This window comes from Gadus macrocephalus, chromosome 3, assembly GCF_031168955.1.
Source record: "Gadus macrocephalus chromosome 3, ASM3116895v1".
NCBI classification, from domain to species: Eukaryota; Metazoa; Chordata; class Actinopteri; order Gadiformes; family Gadidae; genus Gadus; species Gadus macrocephalus.
Window position 1 is genome coordinate 26886432 of NC_082384.1, and position 21891 is coordinate 26908322.

Genomic DNA, 21891 nt, shown 5'->3' on the forward strand with positions numbered 1-21891 from the left:
CATTTATTCAGGTCTAAATATAATGTATATACATGTTTAGATATAACATATATAGGTTAAGATATAACATGTTTAAATATAACAGATATATAGGGTTAGATTTAACATACATACATGTTAAAATATAACAGATATATAGTGTCTAAATATAACGTGTGTGTATATATAGGTTTAAATATAACAGATATATTGGTTTAAATATAACAGAAATAGGTTTAAATATTACATATATATAGGTTTATATATATATAGGTTTAAATATAGCAGATATATAGGTTTAAATATAACAGATAATAGGTTTAAATAGAACATATATGTATATAGGTCTAAATATAGCAGATTAATCAGATAATCATCACCAGTCCCACCAGCCTCGGTCCATTATCCAGCAATATCAAGCCCACTGCCAGAATCTTAGGTGTCACTTTAGATTCAGACTTCACTTTCATCGCTCACATTAGCAAAGTCGTTCAGTCATGATTCCTCCATATCAGAACCATTTCCAAATTATTTATTTTTTTATCACAACCCGACCTCGAAAAATGTATCCATGCCCTCGTATTCTCGCGTCTAGATCACTGTAGCTCTCTGTTAACCGGCAGCACCCATAAATCCCTCCCTCCTTCTCACTGGTTTTAACAGACGACGTCACATCACTCCTGGCCTAGCTTCTTTGCACTGGCTCCCTGTCTGTTTTAGAATCGATTTTAAGATTTGATTGATCACTTTTCAGGCTCGCGATTAACGCAATTAAAAAAAAAATTATTGCGTTAATCGCGCGATAAAAAAATTGAAGCCGTTAAAATTGGCTTGCGTTAACTCCGTTAATAACGCGTTTAACTGACAGCACTGGTTTGTTTATATATATATATATAGGTTTAGATATAACCTTGAGCCTGGTGGGCAGGAGCACGTGGCCCCTATCAGGTCCTCAACCTCTCCGTCATCGAGGGGCGTCTGAGTAACGAGCTGAACCAATCAGACTCCCCCGAACGAGGCGTTATCCAGGGTTGATGAGGCCCCGCCCCCGTCTGACGCGGTCTGACTCCGCCCCCTCAGGTAACACCAGCTGGCTGATGTGTCTAGAGAACCCGCCCAGTCCCTTCTCCTCGGAGCTGGGCAACATGCCGCTGCAGGAGCTGTCCACCATCCTGATGGCCATGGAGGGCGTGAAGGAGCCGGCCGGCCAGACGAGCAGCGCCCCCGCCAGCACAGCCACGCCCCCCCCCCACGCCGCGGGGAAGGGGCACCTGGTGCAGTGCTCCAACACAGGTGAGACAGGGGGTCTGTCTGTCTGTCTGTCTGTGTTTATGTGTGACTGTTATATTGGGGGGGGGGCTCTCAGACTGTTATATTGGGGGGGGGGCTCTCAGACTGTTATATTGGGGGGGGGGCTCTCAGACTGTTATATTGGGGGGGGGGGGCTCTCAGACTGTTATATTGGGGGGGGGCTCTCAGACTGTTAAATTGGGGGGGGGGGCTCTCAGACTGTTATATTGGGGGGGGGCTCTCAGACTGTTATATTGGGGGGGGGGGGCTCTCAGACTGTTATATTGGGGGGGGGGGGCTCTCAGACTGTTATATTGGGGGGGGGGCTCTCAGACTGTTATATTGGGGGGGGGGGGCTCTCAGACTGTTATATTGGGGGGGGGGCTCTCAGACTGTTATATTGGGGGGGGGCTCTCAGACTGTTATATTGGGGGGGGGGGCTCTCAGACTGTTATATTGAGGGGGGGGCTCTCAGACTGTTATATTGGGGGGGGGGGCTCTCAGACTGTTATATTGAGGGGGGGGCTCTCAGACTGTTATATTGGGGGGGGGGCTCTCAGACTGTTATATTGGGGGGGGGGGGCTCTCAGACTGTTATATTGAGGGGGGGGCTCTCAGACTGTTATATTGGGGGGGGGCTCTCAGACTGTTATATTGAGGGGGGGGCTCTCAGACTGTTATATTGAGGGGGGGGCTCTCAGACTGTTATATTGAGGGGGGGGGCTCTCTGAGGCTGTTATATATATACCCGGGGGGTTGGGGGGGGGGGGGCTCTATGGATCAGTAGCTCGTCTCTCGGGGGGGGGGGGGGCTCTATGGATCAGTAGCTCGTCTCTCGGGGGGGGGGGGGGGGGGGCTCTATGGATCAGTAGCTCGTGACCCCGCCCAGGGGACGTCTCTCGGGGGGGGGGGAGACCTCGTGACCCCGCCCAGGGGACGTCTCTCGGGGGGGGGGGGGGGGGGAGGACCTCCTGACCACTCCCTGCTCTTCTTCTCTCTGATTGTTTCGTTTTGTATCTTCACCGCCCCCATCTTATGATCAACGCTGGGGTTGGTTTTAAACGCCCACCCTCTCCCTGGGCTCCCCCCCCCAGTGGGGGCCTCTCTCTGGGGTCTGGGTCTGGGCTCAGCTCCCTCCACCGGAGCCCCAGCCTCCGGGAGGCTGACCAGGAGCATCTCCTGGGCAGGTACCGTCTCCCCCCGTGTGTCCCCCCCCCCCCCGCCTGCTGGCCCAGATAACCTAAAGGTTCCTCATGGTCTAGCCCTGAGCCTAACCTAACCTAAAGGTTCCTCCTGGTCTAGCTCTGAGCCTAACCTAACCTAAAGGTTCCTCATGGTCTAGACCTGAGCCTAACCTAACCTAAAGGTTCCTCATGGTCTAGCCCTAACCTAAAGGTTCCTCATGGTCTAGACCTGAGCCTAACCTAATCTAAAGGTTCCTCATGGTCTAGCCCTGAGCCTAACCTAACCTAAAGGTTCCTCCTGGTCTAGCCCTGAGCCTAACCTAACCTAAAGGTTCCTCCTGGTCTAGCCCTGAGCCTAACCTAACCTAAAGGTTCCTCATGGTCTAGACCTGAGCCTAACCTAATCTAAAGGTTCCTCATGGTCTAGCCCTGAGCCTAACCTAACCTAAAGGTTTCTCATGGTCTAGCCCTGAGCCTAACCTAACCTAAAGGTTCCTCATGGTCTAGCCCTGAGCCTAACCTAACCTAAAGGTTCCTCATGGTCTAGCCCTGAGCCTAACCTAACCTAAAGGTTCCTCCTGGTCTAGCCCTGAGCCTAACCTAACCTAAAGGTTCCTCATGGTCTAGCCCTGAGCCTAACCTAACCTAAAGGTTCCTCATGGTCTAGCCCTGAGCCTAACCTAACCTAAAGGTTCCTCATGGTCTAGCCCTGAGCCTAACCTAACCTAAAGGTTCCTCCTGGTCTAGCCCTGAGCCTAACCTAACCTAAAGGTTCCTCATGGTCTAGCCCTAGGCCTAACCTAACCTAAAGGTTCCTCATGGTCTAGCCCTGAGCCTAACCTAACCTAAAGGTTCCTCATGGTCTAGCCCTGAGCCTAACCTAACCTAAAGGTTCCTCATGGTCTAGCCCTGAGCCTAACCTAACCTAAAGGTTCCTCCTGGTCTAGCCCTGAGCCTAACCTAACCTAAAGGTTCCTCCTGGTCTAGCCCTGAGCCTAACCTAACCTAAAGGTTCCTCCTGGTCTAGCCCTGAGCCTAACCTAACCTAAAGGTTCCTCATGGTCTAGCCCTGAGCCTAACCTAACCTAAAGGTTCCTCATGGTCTAGCCCTGAGCCTAACCTAACCTAAAGGTTCCTCATGGTCTAGCCCTGAGCCTAACCTAACCTAAAGGTTCCTCATGGTCTAGCCCTGAGCCTAACCTAAAGGTTCCTCATGGTCTAGCCCTAGGCCTAACCTAACCTAAAGGTTCCTCATGGTCTAGCCCTAACCTAAAGGTTCCTCATGGTCGAGCCCTGAGCCTAACCTAACCTAAAGGTTCCTCATGGTCTAGCCCTGAGCCTAACCTAACCTAAAGGTTCCTCATGGTCTAGCCCTGAGCCTAACCTAACCTAAAGGTTCCTCATGATCTAGCCCTGAGCCTAACCTAACCTAAAGGTTCCTCATGGTCTAGCCCTGAGCCTAACCTAACCTAAAGGTTCCTCATGGTCTAGCCCTGAGCCTAACCTAACCTAAAGGTTCCTCATGGTCTAGCCCTAGGCCTAACCTAACCTAAAGGTTCCTCATGGTCTAGCCCTGAGCCTAACCTAACCTAAAGGTTCCTCATGGTCTAGCCCTGAGCCTAACCTAACCTAAAGGTTCCTCATGGTCTAGCCCTGAGCCTAACCTAACCTAAAGGTTCCTCATGGTCTAGCCCTGAGCCTAACCTAACCTAAAGGTTCCTCATGGTCTAGCCCTAGGCCTAACCTAACCTAAAGGTTCCTCATGGTCTAGCCCTAGGCCTAACCCTCACCCTGGGAACCTAACGCCTCACTCTTCTCCAGACAGGAGGTCATGAGGTCCATCCGTGGCACTTCACCCTCTTCTGCCCCAGGTTGTGCTCAGAGTTCTGTCAGTGGAGCTCGTCTTCCTGATGTCTCGACCTGGGGCCTTGGGCTCAGGGACGGAGCTGACCTCTCTCCAGCGTAACCCTGCATGTGGTGCTTCGTTAGAGCCTGTGGGTTCTGATCCCAACCTGATGAAGCTGCCCGCCAGGCTCAGCAGACGTCCTTGTGTCTGTGTGTCGCTCAGGGAGGCTCTTCTGATGTAGTCTTCTCACTCCACGCATCCGCTTGTGTTTGCTGTTGACTTGGCGTGTGCGGTTCTTCAACCTGTTGGACCAGAATGAATCGCTGGGAGTTCTGTTTGAGAGTGTTTGAGACTTAACCACCGTTCTCCCCCATCGTGTGTGTGTGTGTGTGTGTGTGTGTGTGTGTGTGTGTGTGTGTGTGTGTGTGTGTGTGTGTGTGTGTGTGCGTGTGCGTGCGTGCGTGCGTGCGTGCGTGCGTGCGTGTGTGCGTGCGCGCGTGCATGTGCCTGCCTGCCTGTGTGCGTGCGTGCGTGCGTGCGTGCCCCCCAACGCCCCCCCTGTAGACTCTGTGGTGGTGGTGGAGGAGGAGCGGCCCGCCCCCCCTGTAGACTCTGTGGTGGTGGTGGAGGAGGCGCGGCCCGCCCCCCCGCCGACCTACTCCCCGTCTGAAGACTTTGAGGCGACCTCTGAACCCATCTTCATGACCTCCAAGACCCCGCACACGCTCAGCAGGGTAGGTGGTGGTGGTGGTGGGGATGGTGTTAGTGGGGGTGGTGGTGTTAGTGGTGGTGGTGGTGGTGTTAGTGGGTGGGTGGGGTTAGGGTTAGGCTAACCCTAGCTAATCTAACCCTAACCCTAACCCTCCATGGAGCAGTATCGTCCTCCTGGAGCTCTCTCCCCCTCCACTAAACTAAAGTCTGCTTCAGACTCAGAGGTCCGTGCTCAGATGTCGATCCCCTTCCCCCCTCCCCCAGTCCTCCTCCACCTCCAGCCAGGACGAGGAGAAGTCGACCCTGGAGGAGGTGAGCGAGGGGGCCATCCCCATCGACCAGCCGCCCCAGGGGCCCTCCACCCCGGGCAGCCAGGGGCCCGACCTCCCCTTCCAGCCCCACGCCGCCCAGGGCCTCAACAAGTCCAGCTCCTCCCCCGAGCTGCAGACCCTCCCCCAGGCCTTCTGCCAGGGCCTGGAGGCCCCCGCCCCCAGCCCCCCCCGGCCCAGAGCGCCCTCAGACGGGAAGCCCCCGCCCGCCCAGGCCCCCGGGGAGAGGGAGAAGGTGGAGGCGGTCGGCGGAGGAGGTGGAGCAGCAGGAGCAGGTGGTGGTGCAGGTGGAGCGGCAGCAGGAGGAGGAGCAGCAGGTGGAGTAGGAGGAGGTGGGGAGACGCCTGGGTCGACGGGTGGGGCGGCAGGCCTGTGCCTGGAGTTCCCCTCAGCGGTGGCCTACCCAGGGCCCCTCTCCCCCAGCGGCGGGCACCGTCCCCGGGGCCACACCATCTCGGTGTCGGCTCCGTCCTCCAGGAGAGAGAGGCGCACGGAGAGGGACTCGTACCACAGCCGCCCAGGGCCCAGCACCGCAGAGAAGACCTACGGACTCAGCCCCAGGTACGAGGAGTTCACCGAGAGACGGACTCTCACTGAGAGTAGGACTCACTGAGAGACGGACTCTCACTGAGAGACGGACTCACTGAGAGACGGACTCACACTGAGAGACGGACTCACTGAGAGACGGACTCTCACTGAGAGACGGACTCACTGAGAGACGGACTCTCACTGAGAGACGGACTCACTGAGAGACGGACTCTCACTGAGAGACGGACTCACTGAGAGACGGACTCACACTGAGAGACGGACTCACACTGAGAGACAGACTCACTGAGAGACGGACTCTCACTGAGAGACGGACTCACTGAGAGACGGACTCTCACTGAGAGACGGACTCACTGAGAGACGGACTCACACTGAGAGACGGACTCACACTGAGAGACGGACTCACTGAGAGACGGACACTCACTGAGAGACGGACTCATTGAGAGACGGACTCATTGAGAGACGGACTCATTGAGAGACGGACTCATTGAGAGACGGACTCACTGAGAGACGGACTCACTGAGAGACGGACTCACTGAGAGACGGACTCACACTGAGAGACGGACTCACTGAGAGACGGACTCACTGAGAGACGGACTCACTGAGAGACGGACTCACTGAGAGACGGACTCTCACTGAGAGACGGACTCACTGAGAGACGGACTCACTGAGAGACGGACTCTCACTGAGAGACGGACTCACTGAGAGACGGGCTCACACTGAGAGACGGACTCACTGAGAGACAGACTCACACTGAGAGACGGACTCACACTGAGAGACGGACTCACTGAGAGACGGACTCACACTGAGAGACGGACTCACACTGAGAGACGGACTCTCACTGAGAGACGGACTCACTGAGAGACGGACTCACTGAGACGGACTCATTGAGAGACGGACTCACTGAGAGACGGACTCACACTGAGGGACGGACTCACACTGAGGGACGGACTCACACTGAGAGACGGACTCACACTGAGAGACGGACTCACACTGAGAGACGGACTCACTGAGAGACGGACTCACTGAGAGACGGACTCACACTGAGAGACGGACTCACTGAGAGACAGACTCACACTGAGAGACAGACTCACTGAGAGACGGACTCACACTGAGAGACGGACTCACTGAGACAGACTCACACTGAGAGACGGACTCACTGAGAGACGGACTCACACTGAGAGACGGACTCTCACTGAGAGACGGACTCACTGAGAGACGGACTCACTGAGAGACGGACTCACTGAGAGACGGACTCACACTGAGAGACGGACTCACTGAGACAGACTCACACTGAGAGACGGACTCACTGAGAGACGGACTCACACTGAGAGACGGACTCTCACTGAGAGACGGACTCACTGAGACGGACTCACACTGAGAGACGGACTCACTGAGAGACGGACTCACTGAGAGACGGACTCACACTGAGAGACGGACTCACTGAGAGACGGACTCACTGAGAGACGGACTCTCACTGAGAGACGGACTCACTGAGAGACGGACTCTCACTGAGAGACGGACTCACTGAGAGACGGACTCACACTGAGAGACGGACTCACTGAGAGACGGACTCACTGAGAGACGGACTCACACTGAGAGACGGACTCTCACTGAGAGACGGACTCACTGAGAGACGGACTCACTGAGAGACGGACTCACTGAGAGACGGACTCACACTGAGAGACGGACTCACTGAGAGACGGACTCTCACTGAGAGACGGACTCACACTGAGAGACGGACTCACACTGAGAGACGGACTCACTGAGAGACGGACTCACTGAGAGACGGACTCACTGAGAGACGGACTCACTGAGGGACGGACTCACTGAGAGACGGACTCACTGAGAGACAGACTCACTGAGAGACGGACTCACTGAGAGACGGACTCACACTGAGAGACAGACTCACTGAGAGACGGACTCACACTGAGAGACGGACTCACTGAGACAGACTCACACTGAGAGACGGACTCACTGAGAGACGGACTCTCACTGAGAGACGGACTCACTGAGACGGACTCACACTGAGAGACGGACTCACTGAGAGACGGACTCACTGAGAGACGGACTCACTGAGAGACGGACTCACTGAGAGACGGACTCACTGAGAGACGGACTCACTGAGAAACGGACTCACTGAGAGACGGACTCACACTGAGAGACGGACTCACTGAAAGACGGACTCACTGAGAGACGGACTCACTGAGAGACGGACTCACACTGAGAGACGGACTCACTGAGAGACGGACTCACACTGAGAGACGGACTCACACTGAGAGACGGACTCATTGAGAGACGGACTCACTGAGAGACGGACTCACACTGAGAGACGGACTCACTGAGAGACGGACTCACTGAGAGACGGACTCACACTGAGAGACGGACTCACACTGAGAGACGGACTCACTGAGAGACGGACTCACACTGAGAGACGGACTCACTGAGAGACGGACTCACACTGAGAGACGGACTCACACTGAGAGACGGAATCACTGAGAGACGGACTCACTGAGAGACGGACTCACTGAGAGACGGACTCACTGAGAGACGGACTCATTGAGAGACGGACTCACTGAGAGACGGACTCTCACTGAGAGACGGACTCACTGAGAGACGGACTCACTGAGAGACGGACTCATTGAGAGACGGACTCACTGAGAGACGGACTCACACTGAGAGACGGACTCACTGAGACAGACTCACACTGAGAGACGGACTCACTGAGAGACGGACTCACACTGAGAGACGGACTCACTGAGAGACGGACTCACTGAGAGACGGACTCTCACTGAGAGACGGACTCACACTGAGAGACAGACTCACTGAGAGACGGACTCACTGAGAGACGGACTCACTGAGAGACGGACTCACTGAGAGACGGACTCACTGAGAGACGGACTCTCACTGAGAGACGGACTCACACTGAGAGACGGACTCACACTGAGAGACGGACTCACTGAGAGACGGACTCACTGAGAGACGGACTCACTGAGAGACGGACTCACTGAGAGACGGACTCACTGAGAGACGGACTCACTGAGAGACGGACTCACACTGAGAGACGGACTCACTGAGAGACGGACTCACACTGAGAGACGGACTCACTGAGAGACGGGCTCACACTGAGAGACGGACTCACTGAGAGACGGACTCACTGAGACGGACTCACTGAGAGACCCCTATAACTGACCTCCCGGTCTCTCTAGCAGACCTCCCGGTCTCTCTAACAGACCTCCTGGTGTCTCTAACCCTCCTGGTGTCTTCTCTCTCCTCCTCAGCTTCGTGTTCCTCCAGCTCTATCACTCTCCGTTCTTCGGCAACGAGGCCAACAAGCCTCTGCTGCTGCCCAAGACCCAGGTCAGTCCCCCCGGCCTCCCCCAGGAGGAGCTCGGTGGTCCTCACGGTACTCTGGTTCAGTAGGAGGTCCATCAGCTCTGGTCCTCACGGTACTCTGGTACCGTAGGAGGTCCATCAGCTCTGGTCCTCATGGTACTCTGGTACCGTAGGAGGTCCATCAGCTCTGTGGTCCTCATGGTACTCTGGTACCGTAGGAGGTCCATCAGCTCTGGTCCTCATGGTACTCTGGTACCGTAGGAGGTCCATCAGCTCTGTGGTCCTCATGGTACTCTGGTACCGTAGGAGGTCCATCAGCTCTGGTCCTCATGGTACTCTGGTACCGTAGGAGGTCCATCAGCTCTGGTCCTCATGGTACTCTGGTACCGTAGGAGGTCCATCAGCTCTGTGGTCCTCATGGTACTCTGGTACCGTAGGAGGTCCATCAGCTCTGGTCCTCATGGTACTCTGGTACCGTAGGAGGTCCATCAGCTCTGTGGTCCTCATGGTACTCTGGTACCGTAGGAGGTCCATCAGCTCTGGTCCTCATGGTACTCTGGTACAGTAGGAGGTCCATCAGCTCTGGTCCTCATGGTACTCTGGTACCGTAGGAGGTCCATCAGCTCTGGTCCTCATGGTACTCTGGTACCGTAGGAGGTCCATCAGCTCTGTGGTCCTCATGGTACTCTGGTACCGTAGGAGGTCCATCAGCTCTGGTCCTCACGGTACTCTGGTACCGTAGGAGGTCCATCAGCTCTGGTCCTCATGGTACTCTGGTACCGTAGGAGGTCCATCAGCTCTCTGGTCCTCACGGTACTCTGGTACCGTAGGAGGTCCATCAGCTCTGTGGTCCTCATGGTACTCTGGTACCGTAGGAGGTCCATCAGCTCTGGTCCTCACGGTACTCTGGTACCGTAGGAGGTCCATCAGCTCTGGTCCTCACGGTACTCTGGTACCGTAGGAGGTCCATCAGCTCTGTGGTCCTCATGGTACTCTGGTACCGTAGGAGGTCCATCAGCTCTGGTCCTCACGGTACTCTGGTACCGTAGGAGGTCCATCAGCTCTGGTCCTCACGGTACTCTGGTACCGTAGGAGGTCCATCAGCTCTGGTCCTCACGGTACTCTGGTACCGTAGGAGGTCCATCAGCTCTGTGGTCCTCATGGTACTCTGGTACCGTAGGAGGTCCATCAGCTCTGGTCCTCATGGTACTCTGGTACCATAGGAGGTCCATCAGCTCTGTGGTCCTCATGGTACTCTGGTACCGTAGGAGGTCCATCAGCTCTGTGGTCCTCATGGTACTCTGGTACCGTAGGAGGTCCATCAGCTCTGTGGTCCTCATGGTACTCTGGTACCGTAGGAGGTCCATCAGCTCTGTGGTCCTCATGGTACTCTGGTACCGTAGGAGGTCCATCAGCTCTGTGGTCCTCATGGTACTCTGGTACCGTAGGAGGTCCATCAGCTCTGTGGTCCTCATGGTACTCTGGTACCCTAGGAGGTCCATCAGCTCTGGTCCTCATGGTACTCTGGTACCGTAGGAGGTCCATCAGCTCTGTGGTCCTCACGGTACTCTGGTACCATAGGAGGTCCATCAGCTCTGGTCCTCATGGTACTCTGGTACCGTAGGAGGTCCCTCAGCTCTGGTCCTCATGGTACTCTGGTACCGTAGGAGGTCCATCAGCTCTGGTCCTCATGGTACTCTGGTACCGTAGGAGGTCCATCAGCTCTGTGGTCCTCATGGTGCTCTGGTACCGTAGGAGGTCCATCAGCTCTGTGGTCCTCACGGTGCTCTGGTACCGTAGGAGGTCCATCAGCTCTGGTCCTCACGGTACTCTGGTACCGTAGGAGGTCCATCAGCTCTGGTCCTCATGGTACTCTGGTACCGTAGGAGGTCCATCAGCTCTGGTCCTCATGGTACTCTGGTACCGTAGGAGGTCCATCAGCTCTGGTCCTCATGGTACTCTGGTACCGTAGGAGGTCCATCAGCTCTGGTCCTCACGGTACTCTGGTACCGTAGGAGGTCCATCAGCTCTGTGGTCCTCATGGTACTCTGGTACCCTAGGAGGTCCATCAGCTCTGTGGTCCTCACGGTACTCTGGTACCGTAGGAGGTCCATCAGCTCTGGTCCTCACGGTACTCTGGTACCGTAGGAGGTCCATCAGCTCTGTGGTCCTCACGGTACTCTGGTACCGTAGGAGGTCCATCAGCTCTGGTCCTCACGGTACTCTGGTACCGTAGGAGGTCCATCAGCTCTGGTCCTCACGGTACTCTGGTACCGTAGGAGGTCCATCAGCTCTGTGGTCCTCATGGTACTCTGGTACCGTAGGAGGTCCATCAGCTCTGTGGTCCTCATGGTACTCTGGTACCGTAGGAGGTCCATCAGCTCTGGTCCTCATGGTACTCTGGTACCGTAGGAGGTCCATCAGCTCTGGTCCTCATGGTACTCTGGTACCGTAGGAGGTCCATCAGCTCTGGTCCTCATGGTACTCTGGTACCATAGGAGGTCCATCAGCTCTGGTCCTCATGGTACTCTGGTACCGTAGGAGGTCCATCAGCTCTGTGGTCCTCATGGTACTCTGGTACCGTAGGAGGTCCATCAGCTCTGTGGTCCTCATGGTACTCTGGTACCGTAGGAGGTCCATCAGCTCTGGTCCTCATGGTACTCTGGTACCGTAGGAGGTCCATCAGCTCTGGTCCTCATGGTACTCTGGTACCGTAGGAGGTCCATCAGCTCTGGTCCTCATGGTACTCTGGTACCCTAGGAGGTCCATCAGCTCTGTGGTCCTCATGGTGCTCTGGTACCGTAGGAGGTCCATCAGCTCTGGTCCTCATGGTGCTCTGGTACCGTAGGAGGTCCATCAACTCTGGTCCTCATGGTACTCTGGTACCGTAGGAGGTCCATCAGCTCTGTGGTCCTCATGGTACTCTGGTACCGTAGGAGGTCCATCAGCTCTGGTCCTCACGGTACTCTGGTACCCTAGGAGGTCCATCAGCTCTGTGGTCCTCATGGTGCTCTGGTACCGTAGGAGGTCCATCAGCTCTGTGGTCCTCACGGTACTCTGGTACCGTAGGAGGTCCATCAGCTCTGGTCCTCACGGTACTCTGGTACCGTAGGAGGTCCATCAGCTCTGGTCCTCATGGTACTCTGGTACCGTAGGAGGTCCATCAGCTCTGGTCCTCATGGTACTCTGGTACCGTAGGAGGTCCATCAGCTCTGGTCCTCACGGTACTCTGGTTCAGTAGGAGGTCCGACAGCTCTGTGGTCTTTTCCAGGTGATCGACCGGGCGGTGAAGGTGCTGGACCAGATGCCTCCGTATGACACCCACAAGATCGGAGTGGTGTTTGTGGGAGTGGGTCAGGTGAGGACAGACAGGCAGAGAGACAGACAGACGGGCAGGAAGGCGGACAGACAGACAGACAGACAGACAGAGCTGTGTTTTCTATATTCTTCTTCTTATATTATCTTGTATGATCTCTATAATATTAGATACGCTTGTGATACCCGATGATGCCTACCAAGTTCTTTGTTTTGAAGGTGGCACACGACAGAACTACCTCACACATCCCCACACCCCGTTCTGCTACTAGAAGATCCAAGCTCATATATAGCGGCCAGCTAGCCCTACTCCTCGCTCTACTGTAGATCTAGATCCCCCTAACTATAACCCTAGCCCTGGATATATACTGTCCATCTATTCTGTAGATCGACTGCAGGAAGTCGTCGAAACATGTCAGGTACAAACAAATGAATACTAGTCTGTTTACATGAACAAACAAGTTAATATATCAAGTTAGACTTAGAACTTTTTTGAGTTATTCTGTAGATCTAAACTGTAGATCGAGCTCCCCGTAACCCTAACCCTACCCCTGGATCTATACTGTAGATGGAAACACTAGAATCTCTACTGTAGATCTATTCTGTAGATCTATTCTTTCTTTATTCTTTCTTTATTCAGATCCCCATTAGCCTCCACAGCTGTGGTCGCTATTCTTACAATACACAGCAATACACAGACATATAGACATACATACAGTACAAAAACTTAAAATACAACACTTCAATACTTTGTACAAACATCATTAACCTCTCAGTAAAAAGACCAAGTCCATTGCAGGAGAAAAGTGAGTTTTAAAACTGACAATATGCAATACATGATCATTTTTCAAGTTTATAAGTTCAGCAAGCATGGAGAGTCAATCCTGGTGTGTGGATTCCCTCAGCATTTGTTCCAGTGATTTTTTTAATCGATATTATTTACCCTTGATGCTTCTTATGTTAATGGGTAAGGAATTCCTTACCTATTATTAAAAAATTCACATAGTCACATAATGAGAGCATTTTCTTGTCATAACAATACCCTGTCCCATTTTTACAGCAATATAATCAATATGGTCAAACCATGACAAATGATCATCTATTATAATGCCAAGTAATTTCACTTTCTTTACTTGCTCTATTGGGATACCACCAATAGATATATTACATTTAACTTTTAACCATGCACTTAGTCTTAGTGATGTTCAAAACTAATTTGTTGAACTCTACCCAATCAGACACAGTATGTAATTCTTTTCTCGTCAGTTCATTGCATGATGACGAAGACAGAACATAGTTGAGTCATCAGCATACATTACTACTTTTGTCTGTTCCAGAACATAGGGAACTGTAGTCATTCGTAAAGATAGAAATAAAAGAGGACCCAGACAGCTTCCTTGAGGCTCCCACAGAGGACATCTTTGCTGACTGATAAGCTTCCATTGAAAAACACTCTTTGCCTCCTGCCAGACAGAACACTCTGCATCCAAGAGAGGGCAGTATCACCATAGCACTTGAGTTTAGCAATTAGCAGTGCATGATCAATAATATCAAAAGCCCCACTCAAATCCAGCATAACAGTACCCACAATTCTTTGGTTGTCCATTTCTTTAAACCATTCGTCAGTCATATTGAACAATAGCAGGGTTAGTTGAATGACCAGTCGATATGCATGCTGGGATTTTGATATAAATTCATTATTAATATAATAGTCGATACTGTAGATCTATGCTTTAGATCTAGCTCCTCTAGCTCTACCCGTGTGCTCGTCCCACCAGGTGAGCAACGAGGTGGCCATCCTGTCCAACGAGTACGGCTCCAACCGCTACGCCTCGTTCCTGACGGGGCTGGGGCGGCTGATCCACCTGAAGGCCTGCGACCCAGACCAGATCTTCCTGGGGGGTCTGGACCAGTACGGGGACGACGGCGAGTTCACCTACTGCTGGCACGACGACATCATGCAAGGTAGGGCTGCACCATTATTGGCAAAATGATTATCACCATTATTTTGATCAATATTGATATCACGATTATTAACCACGATTATTAATTGAAAAAGAAAATCTTTTGAATTTCTACCACCCCCTAGTGGTAGGAGCCACACACTGTGCCTGGCGGCAAATTGCCGCCAGGCCACGCCCCCCCCCCCCCCCCCCTTTTTCAGGCTTTGCGCCGCTGTGTACAGGATGGACTCACGCAGTCCCAGACAGGTGTACAGGGAGCGCTTGGTTTGCTCTGCAGCGGAGGTAGAGCGTATGCTGCATGGGCGGGGCTCGTTTCTTTTTTCGTTTTAATTTTTTTTGCGGATGCATTATTTAAAAAAAATATCACAAAAATATCGCGAGAACACTACGTGTCATCGTGGAACGCCAATATCGTCATCGCGATGAAAAATCGATATATTGTGCAGCCCTAATGCAAGGTGGGGCTCGGCCAATCACTGCTGCTCCCCAGAATCAGGAGACAACTATCGACTGTGTGTGTGTGTGTGTGTGTGTGTGTGTGTGTGTGTGTGTGTGTGTGTGTGTGTGTGTGTGTGTGTGTGTGTGTGTGTGTGACTGTGTGTGTGTGTGTGTGTGTGTGTGACTGTGTGTGTGTGTGTGTGTGACTGTGTGTGTGTGTGTGTGACTGTGTGTGTGTGTGACTGTGTGTGTGTGTGACTGTGTGTGTGTGTGTGTGTGACTGTGTGTGTGTGTGAGACTGTGTGTGTGTGTGACTGTGTGTGTGTGTGTGACTGTGTGTGTGTGTGTGACTGTGTGACTGTGTGTGACTGTGTGTGTGTGTGTGTGTGTGTGTGTGACTGTGTGTGTGTGTGTGTGTGTGTGTGACTGTGTGTGTGTGTGACTGTGTGTGTGTGTGACTGTGTGTGTGTGTGACTGTGTGTGTGTGTGTAGCTATCTTCCACATCGCCACCCTGATGCCCAACAGGGAGAGTGATAAGGGCTGCTGCAACAAGAAGAGACACATCGGCAACGACTTTGTGATGGTGGTCTACAACGACTCTGAGGAGGACTACAAGCTGGGAACCATCAAGGTACACACACGCACATGCACGCACGCACGTGCACACACACACTGAGTCTCCTCCTCGTTATAGATCTATACTGTCTCCTCCTCCTCGTTATAGCTCTATACTGCCTCCTCCTCGTTATAGCTCTATACTGTCTCCTCCTCGTTATAGCTCTATACTGTCTCCTCCTCGTTATAGCTCTATACTGTCTCCTCCTCCTTGTTATAGCTCTATACTGTCTCCTCCTCGTTATAGCTCTATACTGTCTCCTCCTCGTTATAGCTCTATACTGTCTCCTCCTCCTCGTTATAGCTCTATACTGTCTCCTCCTCCTCGTTATAGCTCTATACTGTCTCCTCCTCGTTATAGCTCTATACTGTCTCCTCCTCGTTATAGCTCTATACTGTCTCCTCCTCGTTATAGCTCTATACTGTCTCCTCCTCGTTATAGCTCTATACTGTCTCCTCCTCGTTATAGCTCTATACTGTCTCCTCCTCGTTATAGCTCTATACTGTCTCCTCCTCCTCATAGCTCTATACTGTCTCCTCCTCGTTATAGCTCTATACTGTCTCCTCCTCGTTATAGCTCTATACTGTCTCCTCCTCCTCGTTATAGCTCTATACTGTCTCCTCCTCGTTATAGCTCTATACTGTCTCCTCCTCCTCGTTATAGCTCTATACTGTCTCCTCCTCCTCGTTATAGCTCTATCCTGTCTCCTCCTCGTTATAGCTCTATACTGTCTCCTCCTCGTTATAGCTCTATACTGTCTCCTCCTCCTCGTTATAGCTCTATACTGTCTCCTCCTCGTTATAGCTCTATACCGTCTCCTCCTCCTCGTTATAGCTCTATACTGTCTCCTCCTCGTTATAGCTCTATACTGTCTCCTCCTCGTTATAGCTCTATACTGTCTCCTCCTCGTTATAGCTCTATACTGTCTCCTCCTCCTCGTTATAGCTCTATACTGTCTCCTCCTCCTCGTTATAGCTCTATACTGTCTCCTCCTCCTCGTTATAGCTCTATACTGTCTCCTCCTCGTTATAGCTCTATACTGTCTCCTCCTCGTTATAGCTCTATACTGTCTCCTTCTCGTTATAGCTTTATACTGTCTCCTCCTCCACGTTATAGCTCTATACTGTCTCCTCCTCCTCGTTATAGCTCTATACTGTCTCCTCCTCGTTATAGCTCTATACTGTCTCCTCCTCCTCGTTATAGCTCTATACTGTCTCCTCCTCGTTATAGCTCTATACTGTCTCCTCCTCCTCGTTATAGCTCTATACTGCCTCCTCCTCGTTATAGCTCTATACTGTCTCCTCCTCCTCGTTATAGCTCTATACTGTCTCCTCCTCCTCGTTATAGCTCTATACTGTCTCCTCCTCGTTATAGCTCTATACTGTCTCCTCCTCCTCGTTATAGCTCTATACTGTCTCCTCCTCGTTATAGCTCTATACTGTCTCCTCCTCGTTATAGCTCTATACTGCCTCCTCCTCGTTATAGCTCTATACTGTCTCCTCCTCGTTATAGCTCTATACTGTCTCCTCCTCGTTATAGCTCTATACTGTCTCCTCCTCGTTATAGCTCTATACTGTCTCCTCCTCCTCATAGCTCTATACTGTCTCCTCCTCCTCATAGCTCTATACTGTCTCCTCCTCGTTATAGCTCTATACTGTCTCCTCCTCGTTATAGCTCTATACTGTCTCCTCCTCGTTATAGCTCTATACTGTCTCCTCCTCCTCGTTATAGCTCTATACTGTCTCCTCCTCGTTATAGCTCTATACTGTCTCCTCCTCCTCGTTATAGCTCTATACTGTCTCCTCCTCGTTATAGCTCTATACTGTCTCCTCCTCCTCGTTATAGCTCTATACTGTCTCCTCCTCCTCGTTATAGCTCTATACTGTCTCCTCCTCCTCGTTATAGCTCTATACTGCCTCCTCCTCGTTATAGCTCTATACTGTCTCCTCCTCGTTATAGCTCTATACTGTCTCCTCCTCCTCGTTATAGCTCTATACTGTCTCCTCCTCCTCGTTATAGCTCTATACTGTCTCCTCCTCCTCGTTATAGCTCTATACTGTCTCCTCCTCGTTATAGCTCTATACTGTCTCCTCCTCCTCGTTATAGCTCTATACTGTCTCCTCCTCCTCGTTATAGCTCTATACTGTCTCCTCCTCGTTATAGCTCTATACTGTCTCCTCCTCGTTATAGCTCTATACTGTCTCCTCCTCCTCGTTATAGCTCTATACTGTCTCCTCCTCCTCGTTATAGCTCTATACTGTCTCCTCCTCGTTATAGCTCTATACTGTCTCCTCCTCCTCGTTATAGCTCTATACTGTCTCCTCCTCGTTATAGCTCTATACTGTCTCCTCCTCCTCGTTATAGCTCTATACTGCCTCCTCCTCGTTATAGCTCTATACTGTCTCCTCCTCCTCGTTATAGCTTTATACTGTCTCCTCCTCGTTATAGCTCTATACTGCCTCCTCCCTCAGGGCCAGTTCAATTTCGTGGAGGTGATCATCAAACCTCTGGACTACGAGTGTAACCTGGTGACGCTTCAGTGTCGTAAAGGTAAGGAACACACGGGGGGCTGCAGGAGGCGCAAGGGTTAGGGCTGCTGCTGCTCCTGCTCCTCCTCCTCCGCCTCCTCCTCATGTCTCCTCCTCCTCCTCCTCCTCATGTCTCCTCCTCCTCCTCCTCCTGTCTCCCGCTCCTCCTCATGTCTCCTCCTCCTCCTCCTCATGTCTCCTCCTCCTCCTCATGTCTCCTCCTCCTCCTCCTGTCTCCCGCTCCTCCTCCTCCTCATGTCTCCTCCTCCTCCTCCTCCTCCTCCTGTCTCCCGCTCCTCCTCATGTCTCCCGCTCCTCCTCCTCCTCCTCCTCCTGTTCTGATTGGTCCTCTCCTCTCAGACCTGGAGGGATTGGTCGACACCACGGTGGCCAAGATCGTTTCAGACCGTAACCTTCCTCTGCTGGTGAGACAGATGGCCCTCCACGCCAACGTAAGAGTAACACTACACACACACTACAGATACGGTACAGACACACTACAGACACCCCCTCACCCCCTCTCCCGTGTCCCCCGTCCCGTCCCCAGATGGCATCCCTGGTCCACCAGTACCGCGCTAACCCCTCCGATGCCTACGCCTCCAAGTGGCTCGCCCGCCTTCGACACATCAAGAGGATACGGACCCGGGTACACACACACACACACACACACACACACACACACACACACACACACACACACACACACACACACACACACACACACACACACACACACACACACCTCTGGTTTTACCTGCTCTGGCCCTCCCTATCAGACTTCCCTCTGGTGTTTCATCCTCTCCTCCTCCTCCAGGCCCAGGAGGACAGTGCGTCCCGGCCCGGCGCTGGTATCTCCCTGACCACGGGCCACGCAGCGGCCAAGCCCTCCTACCAGAGCTCCGCCTCCTGCCCCGGGGGGGAGGCGGTCGGCCAGAGGAAGCGCCTCGTCTCCACCGTCGACGACTTCACCGACTTCGTCTGACCGACGTCCTCAGCCCAGTGGAGGACCGCATCGCACACATGAACACGCACACAGGCGCGTGTGTGGAATAAAGAGTCTAAAGCTGCCATGTTGGAGTCATTCCGTTCACCGAGAGCCTTCCACACGTTCTGCTGTCAAACCTTTTATTCAACTTTGTCAAAAGCATGAGAAGTGTTAATCTGCCCGACAATGCAAGATGATTCTGGAACACATTCAGCGGCCAAGCACTAAACAGGAGCATAATTTCAGCAAGGCTTTAAACACAGGGATACATTTAAGTCCTACAAGAGTACAAACTCCAGCGGAACATGCAGATGGATGGTAATGAGGCTGACATCACAGTAAGGGCAGTGTGTCGGTGGGAGAATAGCAATTTTATAAAATAGTGTTACATTTACTCAAACTACTTGAATCTGTCATTTCAGAGTTTGATGACAGTGCAGCCTGATATGTGAATAAAACAATACTTCATCTGACAGGAGGAATATGTACAGCGAACAACACTGCTATATTTACACACATGACAGAGAAGACCTTTATCCGTACTAAAACAAAGGGTACTTAAACATAGCTTGGTTACAAATTAACTCAACAATGGACACTTGGTCAGATTGTGATACATTGATATTCAGAATTAAAAGATCCAAACTTATCGTACACTTTGGGATATTAAAGCAAAAGGAAGGTCATGGCTTAAAGAATAGCTTGTTGGTTTAAATGAGAATACGTTCATATCATACTGTAACGATGCGTTGAAGAGGTACCTGAGAGCTCCTACTGGGTACACTGGGGCCAACATTAGAGATCATCTAACGTACAGATACAACCGAGGACCAAATAAACACGACATTGGGAATCAGACAATATTGAGTACCAAAGAATACAAATCATGAAATACATGTAGCTACATTGTGATAATGTTTAGATATAAAAACACAAGTTAAATATGGTGTCAGCTTCACTAGGGAATAAAGTGCTAAACGGTTTAAGAGCGATTCATAACTCTGTAAAAGCATAAATTATCAGCTTTGGTGTTTATTGTCGCGTTACGAAGCCTTCTCCAACCAAGCTTATACATTATTATTATTATACACACGAGCCCTCATCATAACACACCTACATCATAACAAAGTGCTTTAAATTAAAACCAATGCATACAACTTCAATGAACATATATTTACAGAAAGAATCATGAGTAGAGCCCCTTCTATCTACTGCTTCCTGAAAGGTTAGGCGGCTATTCTATACGTCTGCAACCAATCAGGAACTAGAAGTGGGACTAGGTCAGACTGGCTGCGTTCCCCCCCCTATCCCCTCTCCCCCCCTATCCTTCAGCCCCTCCCCCATTGGTCCCCCCCCCCCCCCCCCTTCAGGTCGGCCCCCCTCCCAGTGTCCCGGTCCTATTCCCGCTCTTCCCCTGATCAGCCGACCTTTGACCTGCCAACACTTTCCTCGTCGCTCTCCTGTTTCCACGCCAACCCCTCGCTCCACTCCCTCCAGGACAGACGCCCCCCCCCCCCTCTGAACACCGCTCCACAGTCTGTAAGTCTTAGTCGAACACGACACTGTGCTCCTGTCAAAGGGCCCTGGTGGGCCCCAAGAACCCCCCAGGACCCCGCCGGGCCCCCAGGACCCCGCCGGGCCCCCAGGGTCTGTTGGGGTCCGGTCCAGGGAGGTAAAGAAGGATTTGCTTTATTTGGCTTGGATCGCTAGCTTTTAGCTGCTAGCGGACTCTATTAGCGCCTATCTGCTAGTGGACTCTATTAGCACCTGGCGGCTGGCTGCTAGCGGACTCTATTAGCACCTGGCGGCTAGCTGCTAGCGGACTCTATTAGCCCCTGGCTGCTAGCGGACTCGATTAGCTCCTGGCGGCTAGCTGCTAGCGGACTCTATTAGCCCCTGGCGGCTAGCTGCTAGCGGACTCTATTAGCCCCTGGCGGCTAGCTGCTAGCGGACTCTATTAGCCCCTGGCGGCTAGCTGCTAGCGGACTCTATTAGCCCCTGGCAGCTAGCTGCTAGCGGACTCTGTTAGCCCCTGGCGCCTGCGCCGAGCTCACAGCTCGTTGAGCGAGGGTCCCTCATCCGGCGACGCCTCGTCCAGACGGGTCGTTTCGTACCTTCGTCTTCCTTCCTCTTCCTCTTCCTCATGTCTTCAGTGGGTTCCATGATGGCCGCCCGGACAGACCTGCTGTCCGGCCATCAGGGTCGACACCCCCCTCAGGGGGAGGGGGTGTGGGGGGAGAGGGGGCTGACCTTGGAGGGGAGGAGGTGTGTGAGGAGGGTCTTTGTGGGCGGGGCTCTGAGGGGGGAGGACGGGGTGGGCGGAGTCTTCTTCTTGGCTGCTCTCGCCTTCTCCTTCTTCTCCTTCTTCTCCTTCTTCCCGCTCTTCTCCTTCTGCTTGCCTCCCTTCTTCTCCCCCCTTCCCGGCTCCTCCTCCCCCTCCCTCCCCGCGGGGGTCCGGTCCCTCCCCCTCCTCCGGGCGCGCTCCAGACGGACCTCCGTGTGGAACAGATCCTCCGTCGCCATGGTGACGCGCTCCAGCTGCTGCAGCAGGGCGTCCAGGGTGGGTAGCAGCCTCCGCAGCGACGCCTCCGTCTCCGCCCGCTCCCTCCAGCCGGCCCCGCCCACCGAGCCCCCGGGGCCCGGGGGCTCGGTGAGGCCGCGGGGCCCCGGGGGGGGGCACCAGGAGGCCTCTGAGCCGGCGTCGGGGCTGGGGGACTCGGGCCCCTCCAGGGGGGGCAAGCAGAGGGACTGGCAGTCGCTGGTGGAGGAGGAGCGGGACGGGGGCAGGGCCACGCCCTCGAAGCGGACCTTATGGCGGAACTG

General features: G+C 52.9%; 2 protein-coding genes across 2 annotated transcripts in view; one reads left to right on the forward strand and one right to left on the reverse strand.

The window, feature by feature from the left end:
* The window catches only part of tsc2 (TSC complex subunit 2), a 47050-nt gene extending 27509 nt beyond the window's left edge, over positions 1-19541 (forward strand). Inside the window, 11 exon segments of the mRNA XM_060048389.1 lie at positions 1060-1272; positions 4909-5033; positions 5275-5900; positions 9167-9245; positions 12493-12579; positions 14315-14501; positions 15431-15570; positions 18027-18105; positions 18444-18535; positions 18631-18729; positions 18898-19541. Coding sequence (XP_059904372.1) covers positions 1060-1272; positions 4909-5033; positions 5275-5900; positions 9167-9245; positions 12493-12579; positions 14315-14501; positions 15431-15570; positions 18027-18105; positions 18444-18535; positions 18631-18729; positions 18898-19065 — 1895 coding nt within the window. The 3' untranslated portion in view covers positions 19066-19541.
* Positions 19192-21891, reverse strand: part of pkd1a (polycystic kidney disease 1a) — a gene marked incomplete at its 5' end in the record, with an annotated part of 74870 nt that continues 72170 nt past the window's right edge. The window contains one exon of the mRNA XM_060047442.1: positions 19192-21888. Coding sequence (XP_059903425.1) covers positions 21283-21888 — 606 coding nt within the window. The remainder of the gene's footprint in view (positions 21889-21891) is intronic.